General features: G+C 37.4%; 3 protein-coding genes across 9 annotated transcripts; 2 read left to right on the forward strand and 1 right to left on the reverse strand.

Moving 5' to 3' along the window:
- The first annotated feature begins 383 nt into the window (after window positions 1-383).
- LOC18437579 (pentatricopeptide repeat-containing protein At3g20730) lies at window positions 384-10609 on the forward strand. 7 transcript variants are annotated; one of them, XM_088846915.1, is made up of 7 exons: window positions 384-537; window positions 651-714; window positions 3367-3442; window positions 3683-3846; window positions 4689-4748; window positions 4930-6789; window positions 7972-10609. In XM_088846915.1, exons 4-7 carry the CDS (start codon window positions 3838-3840, stop codon window positions 7987-7989), a joined length of 1947 nt encoding a protein of 648 aa, XP_088703041.1. In that variant the 5' UTR covers window positions 384-537; window positions 651-714; window positions 3367-3442; window positions 3683-3837; the 3' UTR covers window positions 7990-10609. The 7 variants fall into 7 exon arrangements, with proteins under 7 accessions (XP_088703041.1, XP_088703042.1, XP_088703044.1 ...); XM_088846916.1 differs by having other exon boundaries at window positions 658-714; XM_088846918.1 differs by lacking the exon at window positions 3683-3846.
- A 3520-nt stretch (window positions 10610-14129) lies between these two features.
- YLS8 (mRNA splicing factor, thioredoxin-like U5 snRNP) lies at window positions 14130-18205 on the reverse strand. The gene is made up of 2 exons (XM_020669261.2): window positions 17989-18205; window positions 14130-14577 (listed from the first exon to the last, which is right to left on the reverse strand). The coding sequence occupies exons 1-2, from the start codon at window positions 18106-18108 to the stop codon at window positions 14269-14271; spliced, it is 429 nt and encodes a 142-aa protein (XP_020524920.1). The 5' UTR covers window positions 18109-18205; the 3' UTR covers window positions 14130-14268.
- A 1439-nt stretch (window positions 18206-19644) lies between these two features.
- LOC148780289 (nicotinamidase 2-like) lies at window positions 19645-20776 on the forward strand. Its single transcript, XM_088846924.1, has one exon. It carries the CDS (start codon window positions 20040-20042, stop codon window positions 20631-20633), a length of 594 nt encoding a protein of 197 aa, XP_088703050.1. The 5' UTR covers window positions 19645-20039; the 3' UTR covers window positions 20634-20776.
- Window positions 20777-22329: the final 1553 nt, after the last annotated feature.

A 22329-nucleotide genomic window follows, 5' to 3' on the forward strand; every position in this document is an offset into this window, starting at 1 on the left:
AATAAATATATATTTTAAATATAATTTGATCCTAATTTTTAGAGATTATATAATATTTAACATGAAGATCATAGTATGAAAAAAATAAAAAAATAATTATATTAAAAAAATATTTAGACCGTTAAGTACAATTGTTTTTTTAGATAGATTATCTATTTTTGCTTTATATCTCGAGACCGCATATTTATTTTAAAAAATGGGTCTTTTCCTTTACAACTTAATGTGAATTAGTTTTTTAACGGCGTTGGTGGGGTGGGAATGAAAACCACAACAAGGGTGTCAAGTTTCGGGGAGTTTCCCTTCACACGTGCGGTCTGTCTGCAAGGAGTGGTACTTAAACAAACCGCGCAGTTTTAACTTTCGCGCTCTTTCTCTCTCTAAAGCTCGGGTATGCGATTGATTGTCAGCCCCTCTCTCTCTATCTCACTCTCACTCTCACTCTCACTCTCACTCATAAACCGAGCCTCTCCCTATCTGCACATTGTTCTCCAGAGGCCAAACCCTAGCTGAACAGGTGAGCTCTTTCTCTTTCTCTTTGTAAGTTTTCCTTTTTCTCTGGCCCAACACCCTAGCATGTTATGCATCCTCAAAGTTCATCTGTTTTACGTTATTTCCTGGTAAATATCCTCTAATAAATGCCTCTTTCATAGCTTCCAGTGGCTTCTATTTTTTCATTGGACTCCAATTTCAAGCAGAAACAAAAAAGACTTGCAGGTATTTTCAGGTCTTATTGCTTACTTTTATTTTTTTCTTTGGTTTTTATCTTATGTTTGTACTTTCATATTTAGCATGATTCACTTACCCTATTTATCTTGAATCTATTCAATGTTATCGGCCTTAAAACTGTAAATTGATCGCTCAGAAGTACTTATTCTTTCGCTTTATACACCTTTGAACTAAAAAATTCTCTAGACATACAGCGGTATGAGCAAGGCTCAGAAATGATATAGGTGATATCGTGTACAGGTTTGGCATTCAGGGTTTGGGAATGCCCAACTGTTCTGTGACAAAGTAAGCATCTGGCTGCGCTTGCTAAAAGGTATCAGAGCATTAGAGACTGTCGCTTTACTGTATGCAGTAACTTATAATAGAGCTTTGATGCTAGGCTCTTGGAGCAACAGATCTCTCTGGGAGGAAGGATCATCTAATCAAAACAGCTTCTTAGTCGTGCCTAAATTTTCGATTTGGCTTATTTTTGGAGACCATTATGTTTTAGAGTTTTTTTTAAAAAGAAAGTAATATGGTTACACCAGGTTTCAAACCATGCGCGTGGATGATAATTGAAAAGAATGACAAAATTTTGAACGAAAAGGTAAAGTGGAGAAGATTTAAAGATGGGCTTATAGTGTACTCGAGGAAATGGTGTCGAAAACTCTTATAGGGCTAATACTAGAATTATGTTTAGTTATACAAGTGTTGAACATGTGCCCAAATGAGTAAGGCTAACTTTGTCATTTAATATTTAAACTGTCTTTGTAAATTTTATCATTATCACAGGTAAAATGGATGAAAATGACCTAATACTGGTTAAGAAAAAGAAAAGAAACCTAGTATTTAGTTGTTTACCGCATTTAAAAATTGAAATGAACTAGAAGTTAATCAAAGTCTGGCAATCAGCGGGAGTAAAATAGAAATAGACAATGTTTTCATTAGTCCAGAAATATAGAGATTATAAATTTGGTGGAAGAATTAGCACTCAAAGGTTAAGTATATGTATATCGGTAAAAGTTCTCGTTTGTATGTACTTCATCGTATGGATGCTCATATATTTCACTACATTTCCTTTGAGCAACTAAAGTGATTGGGAAGTGAATATCAATCTAGTTATATAATGTGTTTGAAAACTAAACCAGAATCATAACAACTAGTGGTTGGTGGCTTTGTGTGCTTAGTTTGCAGTTAAGATGTCATGTCCACCTGAATAAACTTGAATAATATGAAGGATGTTGGAACCTCTAGAAGTGATATCATGCAATCATATGAGTGATATTTCAACACATTGTATTCTATCTTCAGTCCTTTCACAAGACTCCTAATGATAAAAGTATTCTCCTAGTGACAGCTTTGATAATGTTCTTTCAATATCTTTAGAGTTTGTTCCAATATTTTGTCCTTATTTTCTTGTTATTTCCCTGTCCTTAATGTCAGCTAATTGGTTGCGACTGCAGAATAAAATATCAATAAATTAAAGTTCTTAATAGAAATTTTCTTTCTTAGAAATTTCATATATAATTCTCAATAAGACCTGGCATTTTTGGGATGAGTCATGAACATTGGTGCAATTGCTAAACAACCTGTGTCCACCTGCACAAATTGAATTTCTTGTCAATCAACTGTGCTTTGTCGTATCTTTTATAAAGAAACCAACTTGACTAGAAAAAAGAAACTTCAGGACAAAAATCCACATCATCATCATAAAAAAAACGTTTTCCCATAATTGAGATCGGCTACATGAATTCTGGTTCGCCATTTTGCTCTATTAAGGGCCATACCCTCAGTGAGGCCATAAGTCCCTATATCTTTTCTCACTACTTCCAACTATATCCTTTTGGGCCTACCTTTTACCCTTTTTGAGCCTTCCACTTGAATTAACTCGCACCTCCTAACATGTGTTGTACTGAGTCTGTGCCATACATGGCTAGCCCACTTAAGTCTACTCTCTTTCTTCTCTTCGCCTATTGGTGCCACACCTAAATTTTTTCGAATTTATTTATTCCGAATTCTATCTTTTATTGTCTTGCCACTCATCTATCTTAACATCCTTATTTCTGCTACACATTCCATAAGCACATTGGTTTTTGACTGCCCAACATTTCGCCTCATAGAGAAAAATATAGGACATTTAAAATGAGAATACCCATAGAATATGGCCAAAATAGCAAAAGAAAAACCAAAATTAAAGTCTTCACCAAAATAAGGGATGGTTTTCAAAAAACACTCAGCGAGTGAGGAAACAGCATTACGAAGTTAGGGTGATCACTGTTTTATGTATGTTATGGCTCAAAGTGATTGGGAAGGTGATCACTGTCTTAAAGCAAGGTGATGATGGCTTTGGTCTCTTATGTAAATGTTTTATTGAGCACTCTCGTGGTTTTTGAGTATTTCATGTTTCTGGCATTTGTTTTGGTTTAAGAAGGGTGAGGATTTTAAACTTTCTCTTAGCCTGTCCTATGCTCCGGTAAAAAGGTTGGGTTGCGAACATAAACTTTGCCAAAACTTATTATGATTCTTGAACCTACAGTTTTTGCTTATAATGATGATGATGTTTGTGGTTTTTTTGAGCTAATGTTTTCTAAGCAAGGGCATTACATTCTTGATGTTCTAGTTTCAATGTTTATGGGTTCTTTTATGCCCATTTTTCATCAGGCCCATCCATCTCATGTTGATGTGTCAATTTTGGGAGAGCATCTAACCAAGATTTATGGTTGTGAATACCTAATAGGTATGTATTTTAGTGAATGTGGCAATGATTTTCTAACTTCTCATATTATAGAGAATCAGAATGCAATTTCTCTCTCTCTACTGTGGGAAACAAATTCATATGCAGGCTCCATTTATTTTGTTCCGAAAGACTGCACTGAGAATTGTTGGAAGCTCCCTAACGATCAGTTGGACCTGCAATTTCTCTCTTTATTTGATTGCCGTGTTTGCTATAACTTTGGGTTTTGGTTACTCTCTCAAGGAATGGAGATTCAATGGCATGGGTAGTGATCATCTGGCTGGGTGCTTCTAGGCCGTCCGTCTCTCCATTGATGGTTCAAATAAGAAATGTGGACTGGGCTTGCTTAAAATGTGGGCCCTCTGAACCACATATCTAACCATTGTCGCAGGTTATCGATGGTCAAGGTGCACTTGCACTTCTAAACCACTATCACATGGGTTTTATATGAAATTTAGCATGTAAGTTAATTTTTATACGAGGAACTAAATAAAAACAATAATTGAATATTTTGAATAGAAATAACCAAAATGCCCTAAATGTATTTGGAAAATTTTTTATGTTGGAAATATTTTTTTTATTAGTTTATTTGATTCCCCTTATAAAAATTAATTTGCACCCTAAATTTTACAAAAATAAAACTTTTAAATAATAAAAATAAAATGTAAAAAATAAAATTGTTTTGGGGCTATTGGAGAGCACTAGGTTCAATCTGAACCGTTACCATCCCTTCATACTTTCGAAGTAATTGCACGATCACACACGCACTCCAAGCAAACATTAGACTATTGAGATCCACCCCCTACATTGTCAATTCCTGCACCAGAATGGATGGATGAGATTAACCAAACCTTGAGACTACCCATGGTGTACCAAACACCATACACCATTGATGAACCAGATGCATAAACCATTGATGTAATACTAAATATACATGGGCTAAACCCTAACCTCCATGATGGGTGTTAGTGCGCTTTGTCCGGATAAAGACCTATGCGTTAGTCCTCTTTTCTCCATTGCCGAAACTATATGTTCCTGCGGAAGCATAACTTTTAATTTTTAAACTATTGGAAAATGGGAAATGAGAACCATTATTGACTGCTCGGTGTAACTTGCGCTATAGCCAATAATTTCTAGCACCAAAAAGATAGGTATTTTTTCATAAATTATGTTTTGATGTTTTTAATCCTATTTTTAAGCTGGGTTTTTCAATGATTTTGTTTTTTTTTTTTTGTTTTTTTTATGTCAGGAGGAATCTATGATTAGGCATGGGTGGTTTAGGAAAGGAGGATACCAGATGCAGGCTATGGTAATGCTATCTTCTTCTTTTTTTCCTACTTATATATGTATTATTAAATTTCTTATCTTAGTAGATTTTTGGCACTGTAACTTTTGTTTTTTTTAAAGCAATCTATGCATTGTTTGATACCATGCAATTGTTTTCTCAATCTTATAGCTCAGCATTATTTTTCTTTTTATTTTTTTGGCAGAACATCTATCAACAGATAACCATCTCTAGTGTCATCCTCCCAAATGTTGCTTCCTATGTAACATCTCCTCTACCAATTTCTTCAATCATAAAGAAAACCAACTCACAAAATCTGAATTCACTTCATGACGGCTCTCATCCTTCCTCAAAGATAATTGCTCTCTGCTCAGAACGTAAACTAAATGAAGCCCTCCAAATGCTTCGATCTTTGGATAGTAAGGTGATGATTTTACACCCAAATGTGTACTCAATGATCCTACAACTTTGCATTGAGCTAAAATCTACGAAACAGGGCACACTAGTTCATGATCATCTTCTTAGAAGTGGGGTCCAATCAAATGTCCATCTTAACACTAAATTCATTGTCTTCTATGCAAAATCTGGGGACCTTGAAATGGCAAAGCAAGTGTTTGATGGAATGCCTGAAAGAACTGTGGTATCTTGGACTGCTCTTATATCAGGATATTCCCAACACGGGTTTTCTTCTGATGCCTTAGACCTGTTCAATTTGATGAGAATAGCGGGTGTAAAGGCAAACCAATTCACATATGCTAGTGTTGTAAGAGCGTGTACTTGTTTTACGTGTATCAAACATGGTTATCAAGTCCAAGCTTGCATTATGAAGACTAGATTTTACAATGATATCTTTGTGCGATGTGCTCTAGTTGATATGCATGCGAAATGCGGGTGCATTGATGACGCTCGATGCTTGTTTGATGGGATGGAGAGAAGAGATTTGGTATCGTGGAATGCGATAATTGGTGGGTACATTGCTCATGGGCTCATTGAGAGTGCATTAGGCTTGTTTAGATCCATGCTTGATGAAGGCATGACCCCTGACCAATTCACATTAGCAAGCATTTTGGCCTCTTGCGGCATAATCGAGGACCTTATTGGAGCTCAACAACTCCATGGTTTGATCATCCAATTAGGTTTAGAATCCGATAAAATGATCAGTGGGGCACTAGTCCATGCCTATGCAAAATGTAAGAGCCTAGAAAGTGCAAAGCGTTTGTATAATTCAATAGCAGATAAGGAGAAAGACTTAATTACAACCACTGCATTAATGACCGGGTATGCACAAAACCATGGACGAGCTCACTATGCTTCTGCCATGGAGTTGTTCCATGAAATCCATGGTCAAGACATGAAGATGGATGATGTTATTTTGTCTTCCATCTTGAGCATTTGTGGTAGTGTGGCCTCTTTGAGCTTGGGCAAACAGGTCCATGCTCATGTGGTCAAGTATAGGCCAAGGCCTGATGTGGCCTTAGGAAATGCATTAGTTGACATGTATGCAAAATCAGGGGAGCTAAGAGATGCAAGGAGAGCCTTTGATGAGATGCCTGAGACAAATGTTATTTCATGGAGTTCAATGATCGCTGCTTATGGTTGCCATGGATTTGGTGAGGAGGCTATCCAACTTTTTGAGCAAATGGAGAGCATTGGACCGGGACCCAATGATGTTACACTGTTAACCGTGCTCTCAGCTTGTAGCCATAGTGGAATGGTTGAAAGGGGATGGGCTAGGTTTAAAGCCATGGTCAATGGGTGTCATATAAAGTTGAGGGATGAGCATTATTCATGTATTGTTGACCTTCTGGGGCGTGCTGGCCTCTTAGATGAAGCATATCGGTTTATTTGTGACATGCCTAAGAAGCCCAGTCCATCACTTTGGTTGGCTTTACTTGGGGCTTGTAGGACTCATGGGAATGTAGAGATGGGAGAGATTGCTGCAAAGCATTTGTTTGAAATTGAACCACAAAATTCAGGAGGGTATGTGGTTTTGGCCAACATATATGCTGCTGCCGGCTTGTGGGAGGATGCAGTTAGAGTGAGGGAGTTGATGAGAGATAAAGGGGTGAGAAAGGAGGCAGGATGCAGCTATATTTGATATTTTTCATGATTTTATTCCCCAAATTGTGATATGTATATTGGAATTCGTAGAATATTTCGTATATATTTTCTTATTTTGAAGAAATTTCTCTGGTATCACCACTTTAACGTGGTTCTGATATCCATTTGGCATAAAATTTAACCATTGTATTGTTACCATTAATGTAAGTACCCTGGTTGTAGTGAACATCCGAAGTGATTGTTTTTATAAGCTTTTGAAAATGTCAATATTACATCAATTTTGTGTGCCCTTTAAATATCCTTGAGAAACAACATCTCTAATTCTTGGTGTGGAGTTTGGTTACTTCCATTATGACATTTGACTTCACTGCTCTTCAAGAAAAGTGTAGAAGTTGGGTTTTCATTTAATTCTATCATCCCTTTAAGCATTATCTATGAGGTCATTTCCAGCCAAAAAATTTATTTAGCGACATTTCCTGCATGTCCAGTTTTGATTCCTTGAAATCTTCATAGTTAATAGAATTCTCGCAAAAGTATGAATGTCATCTTTTGATTATTGGTTCTGCCTTATAAGCATAAAATTTGTAGGCCTTTCCATGCTTCAAATGCCCAGCAGAAGTGAGTCTCATGGTGCTTGGTTCACCTTTGGTTATATTTTCTACATTGTAGGTACATATGCAGGAGAATTGGAATCCATCAACATTGTTTTCTTGTTGGTCACATTTTATGAAGGGTCACATCTGCATATTTAAGTTGCGTGACTGTCACAATGCACATTGTCGTGCTAATTGCATAAAATATTCTAATGACCTGAAATCTAGATCTAATGCTTGAAGTATCATGTCTTGAAGAGATTTGACACTACTTTGTGAACAATATAACATATTTCACTCCTTAACTCTTTAATGCTTCTACATTAAAGCAAGTCACTTAGCCTTTTGAGTAGAAGACAGTGGATGAATGAAGATCCCCAAATATCTGGTTTGCAAACCAGGTTAAGCTATAAACTCCTGTACTAGTCATAGGAATCTTTCCCTTCAAAGAGGAAAATGCCTTGAGATCCTCCCTTGGCATTTGAGTTTTGGTGTTACGAGATTTTCAGGAGAGAAATTGGTTTTTCCTTTTCCCTTTTTTTCCTTTTCTGAAAATACAAGCAAATTCATTAAATCTCTCTCCATTTTTGCAGGAGTTGGCAAGATTCTGAAGCAGAGTGAAACCATTGAGGTCATTGCTGCTAGCATACCTTGAGGAGAAGTTTGTGTGCTTATTCATTCTCTAAGCCACCACCATTTTCCTTCAAATGATTCATCCTCTCGCAACTTGAACCCATTTTTCTAAGGCAAGAGCAAATGGATGCAGCCCGGAACCATGCGCTTCATGTTCTATCTCCGCTTTTTCCATCATCAAAGGACCCCAGTGGACCCACCATCACCATCACCATCCATCATATCTATGCACCACCTCTTTTTCCCAGACTATGGAAAACCAACCCATGCTCCGGCCACCTATGCCTCTCTATTACAAGCATGCACCAAGACCAAATCACTTTGCACTGGCCGTGTTCTCCATGCTCTCCTCTTCTTCAATGGCCACCAACAAAACACCCCCCTCCAAACGAACCTCATCAACATGTACGCTACATGTGGCAATCTTTTAGATGCCCAATTGGTCTTTGATCGATTGCAATCCAAGAATGTACGTTCATGGAATGCTTTGATAAGAGGCTTCATAAAACATGGCCTTTACAGAGAGGCCCTGATCTTGCACTCCCAGATGTTGGGCTCTGGCATTGAACCTGATAACTTTACCTTCCCTTTTGTTCTAAAAGCATGTGCTGATTTGGGGGACCTCCAAATGGGAAAAAGCATTCATCATCAAATAGAAAGAAGCAACTACAAAGGGGATGTGTATGTATGCAATGCCCTTGTTGCTATGCTTGCAAAATGCGGGGATTTGATTGAAGCACAACGAGTGTTCAATCAGATGACTCAGAAAAATGTGGTCTCCTGGACAGCTATGATTGCAGGTTATGCTCAAGGGGGTCGAGCTATGGAGGCTTTGGACTTGTTGAGAGAGATGGGGAAAGCAGGGTTGAGCCCTAAGCCAGTAACACTGGCTTGTGCTTTACCTGCTTGTGCCAATTTAGAGGCAATTTGGTTTGGTAAGGAAATCCATGGTCATGCCATCAAAACCAAATGTGATGATGACCTTTATGTTGCCAGTGCTCTTTCAGATATGTATGCTAAGACTCATGACATGACTTATGCTACCAAAGTTTTTGATAAGATGCCCAAAAAAAGTGTGGTCTCTTGGAATGGTATGATTGCAGGTTGTAACCAAAATGGTTTTAGCAACAAAGCGTTGGATCTTTTTAGGAAGATGGTGGTAACTTTCCCCAGGAAACCCAATTGGGTAACCCTTGTAAACCTCCTTCCTTCTTGTGCTAAGCTATCTGCCCTCCTCCATGGTAAAGAGATCCATGGCTTTAGTGTGAAAAACCATATCCACTGGGACACAATTGTTTGCAATGCCTTGATCGACATGTATAGCAAGTGTGGGAGCCTTGAGCTTGCTCGCCGTGTCTTTGATCGCATGCCTGAGCGTGATGTGATCACTTGGACGGCCATGATCGCAGGTTATGGCATGCATGGCAATGGTGAAAAGGCTGTACATCTCTTCTCTCTAATGCATCAGAGTGGGGTGAGGCCAGACTATGTCACTTTTGTTGGTCTCCTCTCCTCTTGTAGCCATGCCGGGCTGGTTGATCAAGGCCTAAAGTTGATTGAGATCATGGAGCATGATTATGGAATCCACTCTCGCCTAGAGCATCAATCATGCATCGTAGACCTGTTGGGTCGAGCAGGTAGGCTTGAGGAAGCTTTCGATTATATAAAACGCATCCCTGTTGAGCCTGGTCCAGTTGTGTGGGGTGCCTTATTAGCTGCATGCAAAGTGCATAAAAATGTAGAGTTAGCAGAAAGAGTTGCAAAGATTCTATTTGAGCTTGAGCCCAAAAACACAGGGAACTACAGTCTTTTGTCGAGTATATACGCCGAGAGTGGGAAATGGAAAGAAGCAGCTGAGGTAAGGCTGACGATGAAGTGTAGAGGGCTCAAGAAAAGGCCAGGTTCGAGCTGGGTTGGTTTAAAGGGGCCAGTGGCGCATGAGTTTCGCTTTGGTGATTTGTCTAATCCAATGGCCAAAGATGCATATGAGTTCTTGGATGAGTTGATGGTTAAGGCATGAGAGATGGAAGAGGGGCCATAGAAGGGAGACAGAGAACTTCTTGTGTGAGCAAAATGAAAAAGTTCCAGTGACATTCGAGGTAACGAGCACAGATGTTAAGACAATGGTGCAAGTGAGTAATACAAGAGAGTGTACAGATTCCAAATCTTATGAAGATACTGTGTGGTGGTGATAAAGTGGGAAATTGAAGCAAGAGATTCACGCCTGTTTCTTCAGTCTTCTGGGGATTATCAGTGAGACTGTGATTGTCCCCAATCCCCATGGCCTAATGGCATGGAGATCTTCATCTCAACCTCCTGATAGAATTTTTCATGGACCTCCGGTGTAATGTGTATTTTGGACACCATGCGGCACTGTTCCATTTGGTGAATGCTTCTTCCCTGGTATATTATACTCCACTTGCTTGTGCTCTACTTGTTTTCCTCCATGCTTGCTTCACCCACAAAAGAAATACATTAGGAGAACTTGGAAGGAGAGCTTGTATTAGTTTAGAAAATAGAAACCAAGGTAGAAAAAGTCAGGTTTTTCTTCATTTTTGTAATGTACATTTTAACCTAATTATATGGTGTTTTTTATCATTACAAGCCCATTAATTGAAGCCCTATATCACTATGCTCTTGTATTGATCGTTACCTAATCTACACTGTTATTAAACACACTACGTCACAGATATTCAGTTTCTCTATCCTTATTTTTCCAACCCCATATCGATCAGGCCCCCTGGTCCGTTTTTTAAAATATTAAATCTACATATATCAAGCTATAACATATTGGTTTTACAAGATAAAAACCTCATGAAATAAAGATTTTAACAGGGAAGTAAATTTTTTTTTTTGATCTCTTGATGTCAACGTTGTTTTCTTTTAAAAAAAAGTTATTTCATTTACCCATGAACGATTACAAGGAGGTTCAAGAAGAAAAGGATGTAACCACCCATAAAACAATGAGATAACTCCAAAGAACCATTATTTAAAATGAAAAAGATTTCATAAAAAATGCTGCATAATTTTCAAGGTGTCTTCATTTCTCCTTTTGTTCAAACAATGACATTGCTTGAATCACCTTCAATTATCTTTTGGCCTTTGAGGTTCTATATTATCTTTAAACCCGCTAAAAGGGCTCTTGCCTCAGCTTCATTCATTGTTGTATGTCCATATGGTCTCGAGTACGTGACTTTGTAATTATCCATATGATCTATAATGGTACGACCATAACCTACTGGGTCTGGGTTTCCAATCGAGCTTTCATCAAAGTAGAGTTTTAAGCAATTCTCACGAGGCATCCAAATAGCATTTCAAGTATGTCTGTCATTATTAACCTTAGCAACTTTATATAGGTTCTAAAAAATCTGTGATTTCGGGATAAACTTACAAGATTTTGGGATAAACTTACAATCCTTGTTTGTTGAAAACCATTTAGCTGTTGTTGCTAAGGTGTGTTGGATTTCAAAACTTCAAACTCACTTGTGTCCCTTCAAATGTACTTCTATTTATCTCTTTCTAAATATTCCAAATAGTGCTCACGCATAAAGCTCTCCATAGCACGGTGCCAACTTTCGACATACCAAGGTTCATCCATTGAGAGAGGATCGACTCTAGACTTAGAGAAATCAGGAAATTTAGATTCAACAACATTCTACACTAATTTCACATGCTTAGAGTCAAATGACAATGTAAAAGAATATGGTTCATACTTTCATTATTTCTCAAATATAGCCTACAACCATTGACAATTATGAAACCTTTATTACGAAGGTTATCCACAGTAGATAGCTTTTTTTGAAGAGCTACCCAAAAAAAGAACTGAACCTTCAGCAACACCTGCAAATTTTAAATTCTTGTTAAACTACGATCAATCGCTTTGCGATTCTCTTCCTGCAATAGTTGATAGACAGACTTAACTGAAAAATCCCTTGAAGCTATGAGTTCCCACACCAATTGATCATCTTTATTGCAAAAATAGAAAACATTATACAACAGATTCATAAGCAATTGGAACTCATGAAAGAAAGAATCTAAGACCCTCCTGTACGTGCAAACAATATTCCAAGAAGAGTTAGTAAAATCAGCTCCCCTGAGGTGGGATCTCCCTTTCCAACCACTTTGCGACAATGATTAAGATTTGAATAAGGAAGTCACAATTATTAACCGTTAGATATAAAACTAAATGGTTGAAGATGTGTCAATGGTTGGACATAAAATCCAAAATAAAAATTTTCAAATATTGTGACATATTTCAATTTATTTGATTTGTTAAAAATGATAGTGTACTCCTTAAGCCAATAATAATCGGTCTCATAGTATACAATCCCTTAACGAAGAGTTTTCATGTTCTTGGGATTTTATCATTCTTGTAAATCTATGGGCTCCAATTTACGGGGTCACTTTATAAGATGTAGGAGGATCGTAAGGTAAGTGAGCTTTTTACTTAGTTATAGCTTAGCGTGACATGCCGCTTCTTCCCGGTCGAGAGATGTCCCGACACCTTCTTGAGACAAACGTGTAATAGACCAGCTTTGAGTTCGAGACTGATTAGGGTGACGGCCACGATTAGTTGTATTATAGCCAATGGTGAACACCCCTGGATATTTGATCCCTGAGTTCAGAGTGTCAAGTTGAACTTTGATCTCCGAGATCCAAGTATCAAGTTGAACTTTGATCCGAGAGTTCAAAGTATCGAGTTGAACTTTAATTCCCGAAGGTTGTGTGTGAGGGAATGTGGAATTCGAATCTTTCGTTTAAGCGACTGAAGTTCCTCTACTATTGATCGAGTGGCTTCCGCGTCCCTATCGATCCGACCTAAAGGTCGCCTGGGCGAATCACTTCGTACCTTTTCGAGTGAGCTCCCAAAGGTTCAGGTAGGGTTAAACGTTTCTACATAAAATAAAATGTTATTAAAAATGGATTGGGAAGATTCTATGGCGTGTTGCGGTAGGGAGATAAATTAAGAGAAGTGAGACACCCAAATTTTTATGCAGGGGTTGCTCCCACTGTAGAGTGGATAATTGGCATTTTCAGACTTATCAAGAAGGAAAACAGAGAGCGAGGAGACAATTACGTTGAAAAAAAGGTTTCGAGTTTGAGCCAATGTTATTAGATTAGTTTCGGAGTCTTTTTTATTTGGTGATAAAAAAAAAAATAATAATTAAGTGCTTCGGTCAATTTAAGGAAAGACTTTGAACTTTTTTTTTTTAATTTAAAAGAAATTATATATATATATATGGGTATTCTAAGAACCTTTCAAATTACAAAAGTTCAAAATAAGGACAGATGTGAAGGTTAGATTTATTAATTATATAGTCTATTTTTTTAAAAAAAATATTTTTATAAAATGATTTTGTAAATATTACTGCAAGACAAAAAGTATTTTTATCATTTTTGAAATAAAATTGAAATTTTAACACTCTATAAATAAAGTTTAAAGACACTGATTTTCAAAATGCCATTGTACTTTTATGAAAATTTCAAATTTATTCTTGCTTGATAATAAAATTACCTATTTAAATACTTTTTTAATAAAAAAATAATGATTTTTTTGATAAATACACCCAACACAAAAAATAAAAATTTAAATACAAAATGAAATCGCAACCATTGGATTGAATCCAAATTCAATCTGAACCGTTGATTGATACTATAGCTATCAACATGTAAGCCGACATGATTTTTTCCATATATATATATATATAAACAATAAAAAATAAAAATTTTTAAAAATAAGAAATAAAAAAAAAAAAAGTTTTATTTTTACTTTGGCTTAATTGACTCAAAGCTATGACAGGACCGTACTAATAACACCAGGCTCCACTTCACTTTGGTCTAAGCCTAAAATCCGAAAACTTCAGCCCCTCTTTAAGTGAAGAGGCGCAAACCTGACGATCACTAGTGTGAGCCTTAAAAGTTGTCCATTTTGTACTATTTTTTCTGGGACCATTTATTTCAATTATTCAATGATCATCAAATCCACATTCTTTTTTGAGCACCACATCATGGATCCATTGCGGAAATTGATTCGTAGTGATTTAAAATGTGTTTCAAGTCCTAGTTCCCTCAAAAGCCAAGTCGGGCACGGCACTCATGAGAACCAACTCACCAGATATTTTTCGTTTAGTCAAGGCCAAATATGAAAGTTTCTAAAAACGAATCCAACATCCCAACAATTACAAATTGCAGTTGCACCATCAAATTACAGGCGTAAAATGAAGTCTCAGCTCTTCATAACAATGAGAAAGATGACTCTAGTATCGATATTTGGTTGAGTAGTCTTTTGGGGCAATCACCAAACCGCGCCCCTTTCGAGCCCCTCTATAGACAGTCTCGACAATGTCAATGAACTCTTGCTTGTCCTTAAGAGCCCAGTTGATCTTGTTGTTATTACCGGTGCCGAGATCGATCATGATGTGCTTGTTACGAAAGAAGAACATAACAGTGGAGGGGTCGTAGAGCTCATACATTGTGTTGAAGTCTGGTACCTCTGTGATGTCCACCAAGTATATGACTGCAAAGTTCTTGATAGTTTCGGCCACTGAGGCGAGCACCTCATCCATCTGCCAAAACCAATAATGTTTCATGAGTGAGAGACTAATCCATTTCCAACAGCCATCAAGTCCAATGAACAGAACTTTCATGTGTTATGAATCAGAATTTTGGGGATAAATGCAGCCAATGTGCTCTCATTTTCTATTTATAAGAATATGGGAATATCTATATCATGGACTGGTCAAAGACTTCTCAATATTTGTAGAACATAAAGGTCTATGAATCGAAACTAAACCAGAGGTATGTTCAACTAATAGTATACAATTTACTGAGAGATGGCCATGTTTTAAGTATTTCTCATGTATTTCAGTACATGAATAAAATGTTCTACATATAAAGTTCCATAAAATATATAGAGAATGAAAATGGAAATATTAACTGTATCACAAGAAGAAATAGGAAATACAATTTTATGCAATAATCATGCTCATATTTTCTGAAACAAAGCATTACAATCACATGCAATTATAACAAGTGGATAACAATTATATCCAAAGCAAGTGTACATGATGTACTTGCAACGAATGAAATGTAGTTATAATTCATGAAAAGAGGACTCCCCAAGTCGTTTATTATACAATCATGTAACTCCTACACAAATTCTAATATTCAACTCATTGCTCTTTGAAATAACAAACTTTTGCATGCCTGAGACCAAATATAAATGCATGATATATAAAGCCATGAATAAAATAACTACAACCCTACAGTGTTCTAGAGGTCGCCCATTTGTCAAAATAGTGACCAGAGTATCTTCCCAAAGTTACCAACTGCTAGTACTTTATTCGGTTTGAACATAAGATCGACCAGTTGCCTATCTTGCATCCTAACATTCCACCCCGCCCCCAACTCTTCTTTCATATCTATAGGCATGGAAGCCATTAGATTAATCAACATTCAAACGCAACCAGTCCACATGAAACATATAACCCAACTTAACCATTCTTCCCTCATAGTCACGCTTAACATGTTATATTCCATGAAATACATCCTCCTTTTCTTTACTTTTTGAATTCTTGGTTCTAATTAACCACTAAACTGAAATATATTATGTGAGTCTCCATCTTTAGAAACAAATAAGATGATCACCACGTATATAACATAGCAGCTGCTATACAGAGAAGCCACAATCTAACATGTGCTCGCCAAGCTATGAAACCCATTAACCAGACTCGTAAAAAAAAAAAAGAGACTTGGGACAAGCTCAAATAATACAAAAACGCAAAATGAGCCTTGAGGATTAGTGTAATTAGTATTTTGATTTATCACTTGAAAGAAAAGGCTCTGATGATGGTGAGTGTTTTGGTTCAACACTCGAAAGAAACATAATATAAAACTATCCCTCGAGGACAGCAACTATTCTAAAATTGGCAATATCATTTGAAACCAAAATGAAGGTCATTATTTTATTTATTATACCCCCAATTCCCATGAATAGTACCCCACCTTTCTACTTATAGAAATCCAAATATCGAGCAAACTTTAATCAATATTACAAGCACACAAATATATTTAGAAAAACCATCCAAAGCACAAAAACAATACAAAGGGTTAAGTACATAATTACTCAAAAGAGGGTAAATTACATAAAAAAGAATCATGAACATGATTTCTCAAGGATCTAAATCTAACATTTTAATTTAATAGGTAGCATAGGCCCTCCCTACCTCATCATCACCATCTGAGCCTTATCCCAACTAATTTGGGTCAGCCATACAAATCCTATTCCACCATTCCACTCTATCAAGGGTCACACTCTCAGTCAGAGTATAAATCATCATCTCTTCTCACTACTTCCATCCATGTCCTTTTCGACTTTCTTTTTATCCTTTAGAGCCTTCCACCGGAGCTGAATCACCTCTCCGAACCACTGTTGTTATAAATCCACACAAACTCTCCCTACCTAAAATCCAATGTCTCCAAAATGTACCATATTATGTGAATCATGGGATACGATATCCTCTACAAAAAATTTGATAACTCGTGCATAAATCACAAAATGGGATGTAAATAATTTCTATATACAAAAGCATCAATCCCAAAATTTATAGCAAGAAGTTAATCACTTTTTCTTTCTTTCTCCACGTCAGTTGTTTGAGAAACTGAAGTTGTCATGAAAAGAATAAGCGTACTAAGTAGATAGTGAGCCTCACAATCTTGTTATGGCAGTGATAGGACTGGACAGCCAGGCCTGGCCCGGCCCTAAAAAACTAGGGCCTGAGCCATAGAATGTGGCCAGAGGGCAGGGCCAGGGCCTCCCCGACCCATCCCTATTTTTTATTTACCTTTATATGGCCCAGATAGGGCCAGGGCCTTCTTGGCTCCATCCAGGGCCAAGGACCAAGCCAGGGCCAACCTAGGTGGTGAGGCACTTCTCGTCGATGGGTGAGTGACATAGAGAACAATGATGGTTGAAGAAACATGGTTTGCATATTGTCCTGATTATATTTCTATTGCAGGACCATAATATTAACTATTGCTTCTTTTGGGCCCTCAAACCTACTTTTCCATTTTCATACCGAAGAATGCAACTGATTAAAGTTAATGAAGATAGTTTACCTTGATATTCTCATCCTCAAATTAGCAGTGCTGTACTTAAGTGCGTGAATTTGCAATAATCAAAGATGAATGGTAGAAGCCCAATTCTCCAAGATCCACAAGAATACAAAATATGTAAAATAGACAAAAAGAGTAAAACACTGTATAAACTAGTATCCATTCCAATGGCCAATATTGACTAAGGGGAGGGTAAAAGCCTTTGCAACTTCGGTTCTCTGTTTTTTTTTGGGGGAGAAAGGTGAAACTTAGGCATATTACTGTAGCATTGTATTTGAATCTTTCCCAAAAAAGAAAAGAAAAGAAAATCGCCCACACACAAAAGTAAGGTAAAACAAATATCAAATCACGGATCACATAACAATATCCAATCTTCACTCCGGTTTTGCACGTGAAATTTCAGAGTAATATCTATCTTATATGCTTGAATGAATGGAATTTCAGCCACTTCAACAAATTAGAAAGGGGATGATTTTTCTGAGAAGGTTTTGTAAACAAAACATGCACAACACAACACGTAATCTCCTTCTAATTTCTTCACTAATTACAGAACAAAAATTTACTGAAACTATAAATTTGCTAATGAAAAGGGAAACAAAAACCAGCTCCAGCCAAATTCAGGGCCGGATTTTAGCTATATTTTAACCCCAATCACCATAAACTAAAGAAATTTCACTCGTCTACCCAAATTTCAGCTTCCAAGAACAAATCAAGGTCGAATTCCTAAACTAATTTAATGATGCACCGATGGAAAAGAAATCACAGAAGTAGCCAAAATTCCACCCATGTAAATAAGTGTGAATAACAATGTGGAGATGGGGCAGAATAAGAGCAAAAGTTGAGAGAGAGAGAGGGATGGGTACCTGCATGCAAGTCTCGTCCCAGTCATGGCCGAAGCGGATGACAACGAGGCGCTCCTCCTCAGCAAGGATGGCCTGGTCCACGGCCCAACCAGAGTGAAGATGAGGCAGCAAATAAGACATCCTCCTCCTCCTCCTCCTTTCTCTCTCTAAACCCTACTCTCTCCCTCTCCGTCGAAAACCCCAATCTCTCTCTAAAACCAGCCTCTCTCAGGGACCTGCCGATTTACTCTCACTCTAGAATAAATAGGAGCGGGAGGGAAGGAAAAGTTTTTCTATCGTCTTGTAACACTGAAATTACCCTTACAACTTCCAGTAATGACCAAAACTCCCTTTTGTTTAAGAGAATCAAATAGATACTAAATTTTGGAAAGGAACCTCAAAAATTTCATTAGAAAGAAGTTGTTTTGATGTTCAAATATCTTCAAATTGATTATCTCGAAGTCAAGTTGTATGAACATGAGAAAAAAATAGATTTCAAATTTTGATAATATTGTATTTTGTAATGCATTTTTTTAAACGGTCAAATTTCAAGATTTTCGTAGGTTTGCTCAGCCTACATTATTTTTGAAGCTTTAAATTTTATAATTAAAGATAAAAATATATTTTAAGGTTATCATAAAGATTTCATGTATTGAAACTATATTTCTTACACCATTTGAAAGTGCGATTTATTTTGATTGTTTAGGGTGTCGACTCTATACAAACTGCACCCAGAGAAATTTTTTATAGAATTTTGTATTTATTCAATGACACCCTTACATCCATCTATTTTGAAATTTAAGGGACGAGAATGATTGTGACCTCCATGTACAAAAGATAGATAATCTCTCTATAGACAATGTCATGTATTATTGTCAAAAAATGCATCATAGTATTTGGCACCTGAACACTTGTATCGATGACAAACATAAATATCAAAGATATATTAAATTTCGAAGATGTATATAATAAAATTATTTATTTTTGATATTAGAAGGTCATAACCATTTTTTTTTTAACATAAAAAAGTCGAAATCATCATTGACTGTTACATTTGAAATCGGGTGGCTGAGGATATACCATTTTTTTAAGCTTTAAAAATGTGGTTCATCTTGTGCAACTTGGTCATCTCTACAATGATAGTCATGTATTTCGAAAAGAAAAAAACAACTTTCGATCGTAAAGATGTTCATTTTGTAGCAAGTTATTTTGATTGTTAGTTTAAGGTTTTGTATATTAACTTGATCTACATTATTTTTGAAGCTTAACAAATATATTTGTAAATCATCACAAAGGTCTCTAGTGCCGTTGTTTACGTCTGCGATTGGGCCTGACTCGAGCATTGGCCAAACAGGTCCCTAAGCTTGGCCAGACGTAGTTTTCCTCTAGACCAGGGCGAGGTCCAACATGGGAAAATTAGATATGGCATATAAACTATTGGAAAGAAGCCTCCAGAACACGACAGGTATACATAACTGCCCACAAAGACTTTAGTGGCCAAGGCGATCTAATAACTTTATTACACCAATTAATGAGGGAGACACTTTTAACAATACAAAGCCTTGGTAAATACTTTTTATCTTTGTGCAAATTTGGGCCTCCAAGTAGTGCACAAAGTTCAACTTTGGGGAAGAATGATCCAACATAAACCATCTCCATCTCCCTTTCACCAATATTTTCAAACTTCACGTCTTGGACGTTCAATATCCTTCCTTCGTTGCCAAGAGCAAGCTCCATAAATTTTCCACCGAGTCTCCCGAGTCAAATCGTAAGCGTGTTTTGAACACCGCAAAAGGAGGTAGAAAGGAGTTTTTTTTTTTGTCGTCATTTGAACATAACATTTGACTGTCCTCATTTCCTTCTCTGTCATCGCCCCTTTTTCATCTCTCTTTCTCTCTCTTATCATTCCTCGCTCTCTCTCTCTCCGTTAATCCCGATTCGTCCGTTCGTCTCTCTTTCTCTCTCTCTCTCTCTCTCTAACTTTTTCGGTTTATGTTTTCTCTGTGCCCCAAAGGCGTTCGGAAGCCATTTCTTCGTTCATTTCAATCCTCTCTCTCTCATCTTCTTCGCTCATGGCGTCCCAATTTCTCAAGAAATATGGTCTTAGAGAGAGAAACCCAGACCCCCAAAAAGCCGCACTCTTAGTGATAGACATGCAAAATTACTTCTCTGGAATCGCAGCGCCAATCCTTCCCACCATTAAAGCCACCATTGACCTCTGTAGAAGCCAGAAAATACCAGTTATTTTCACTCGCCATGGCCATAAGCCATCAAAAGAAGACTCTGGCATGTTAGGTGAATGGTGGAACAATGATCTCATCATCAATGGGACCCCTGAATCTGAGCTTTTGCCTGAAATTGGAAGGAAAACCAGTGAAAAAATCGTCCAAAAGAACACTTACAGTGGTTTCCATGGCACTGATATGGAGGATTACTTGAAGAGTTTGGGGAAAACTGAGGTTATTGTCACAGGGGTTATGACTAATCTTTGTTGTGAGACCACTGCGAGGGATGCTTTCGTCAGGGGTTTTAGGGTTTTCTTCTCGACTGATGCCACTGCGACTGCAGACCAGGAGCTCCATGAAGCCGCTCTCAAGAATTTGGGTTATGGGTTTGCTTACCTTGTTGATTATGAGAAGCTGGAAGAGGCTTTTAGTAACAAGTGATTGCTCTCTCTCTCTGTTTTGTTAACGAAAAAGTAGGATCTTCCCTCTCATCTCATTTTGTATAATATTAAGTGCGCTCTCTCTCTCTCTTTCTCTCGATGTAAATGGTTGTTTATGAGAAATATATGATTATTACTGAGTTATAGTTTGGTAAGTGTTGATATAAGAAGCACAGTTTCTATTCCAATTTGAAACAAAAGGACTAGGGAGCTTTGGGAAAAAATACTATGAATAAAATAGGGCATGAAAGAGTAGAATTTACATGAATAAATTTAGGTGATTCGACAGGGCTTGTGCCCTATATGTATCCTGAAATACCTGAAATTGAATGTGACTCTTTCTGGTATTAGAATAAATTGTATTCAATTTCTTTCATCATGTAGCCTTTTAACATTCACATTTTATCTGATTAATTGATCCAACAATGAATATGGTTGGAAGTTGTCACATGGATATTATCATAATGGTTGCCACAAAAGGGACACAGAGCATCCAACTGCATGCCTCGCTGCTGCAATAAAATTGAAGTAGGTAATCGATTATGCAAGGCCAGCCATGAAAACCATTTCGCCCGTGGATGACATTTAGAAGATCTGAGTGTACGGAATATGGGTTGTGACGATCGTTGATGCCGAATAAAATCCCATGCGCCTTTGATTGAAAACAAACCATTAGCAGAGTGAATCCAGGCTAGTTAATCCTTTTTGGGATGTAATGGAAGAGCATAATTCTGAACCTCCCTCCATATATTTCTCAAAGAGTCAGATGTGGGGAGAGGAAAATCCAAAGATTGAGGTAGACCACCAATAAAGTCAGCGACCCTCCGCCCAACAAAGTTTCCCAGTTCCTCTTGAACGGCAGTACCATGCAAATCCGATAATGACTGTCTTGTTAGCCATGGATCCAACCAGAAATCCACCATCTGACCATTACCAATATTCCATTGTACATTGTCTTTCAAATGCGTTAAGCCAAGTATAATCCCCTTCCAAGCATGAGAACATCCTCTTTTTGCTTTAGCCTCCCATATAGAAGAATTTTTAAAGTAGCGATGTTTGTAAGAACCGGGCCAACAGCGAGGACGGTTTTTCCGAGATTCTCCAGGCTAACTTCATCATTCCTGCAATATTGAAGTCCACAGACCTCCTTCTGCCTGAGGAAGACACACTGTCTTCCATTTGACAAGATGGAACATAGGAAGTTCCTCTATAGCCTCTTTATCATATTACATGTTTTCTTTGGGAGAATAAAAGATAAAAGCCAGAAATTGCTAAGGCATTAAAAGCCAGAAATCGCTGAGGTATTGAGTATTGACTTAAACTGAAGTCGACCTGCATATGGAAGACATAAAAATTGCCATGAACCAATCCTACTGAACACCTTACCCACCAGATTATGACAATAGCTGTGTCTAAGATTTCCAGGAAATAATGGTAGGCCAGAGTTCCTCGAACGCCTCAGGATTCTCCCAAGTCCTCTCCTTGGTGCACTAAAGAAGAAAGCCTTACTGTTAGAAGAGTTTAGAATTTGACCAGTAGACTTCTGAAAGATAAGTTCTTGCATAGCAGTGGTAGAATGAATGGATGCCTCACAAAAAATAAGAACATCATCTGCATAAAACAGATGTGAGACCCCATAATCACATCTTGATGGGAATGCCCTGGGTAACATGCCTTGCATCATCACATTATCCAGT

Source organism: Amborella trichopoda, chromosome 9 (assembly GCF_054954075.1).
Source record: "Amborella trichopoda isolate Santa Cruz 75 chromosome 9, AtrichopodaSantaCruz75HAP2 v2.0, whole genome shotgun sequence".
NCBI lineage: Eukaryota > Viridiplantae > Streptophyta > Magnoliopsida > Amborellales > Amborellaceae > Amborella > Amborella trichopoda.

Coding starts and splice junctions, on each gene's coding strand:
- LOC18437579 (XM_088846915.1), top strand. Junction 4,749..4,929: donor GATACCAGATGCAGGCTATG/GTAATGCTATCT, acceptor TTTTTTTGGCAG/AACATCTATCAACAGATAAC.
- YLS8 (XM_020669261.2), bottom strand. CDS start 18,108: ATGTCTTATTTGCTGCCTCATCTTCACTCTGGTTGGGCCGTGGACCAG. Junction 14,578..17,988: donor GGGACGAGACTTGCATGCAG/GTACCCATCCCT, acceptor TGGTTTTGGCAG/ATGGATGAGGTGCTCGCCTC.
- LOC148780289 (XM_088846924.1), top strand. CDS start 20,040: ATGGCGTCCCAATTTCTCAAGAAATATGGTCTTAGAGAGAGAAACCCA.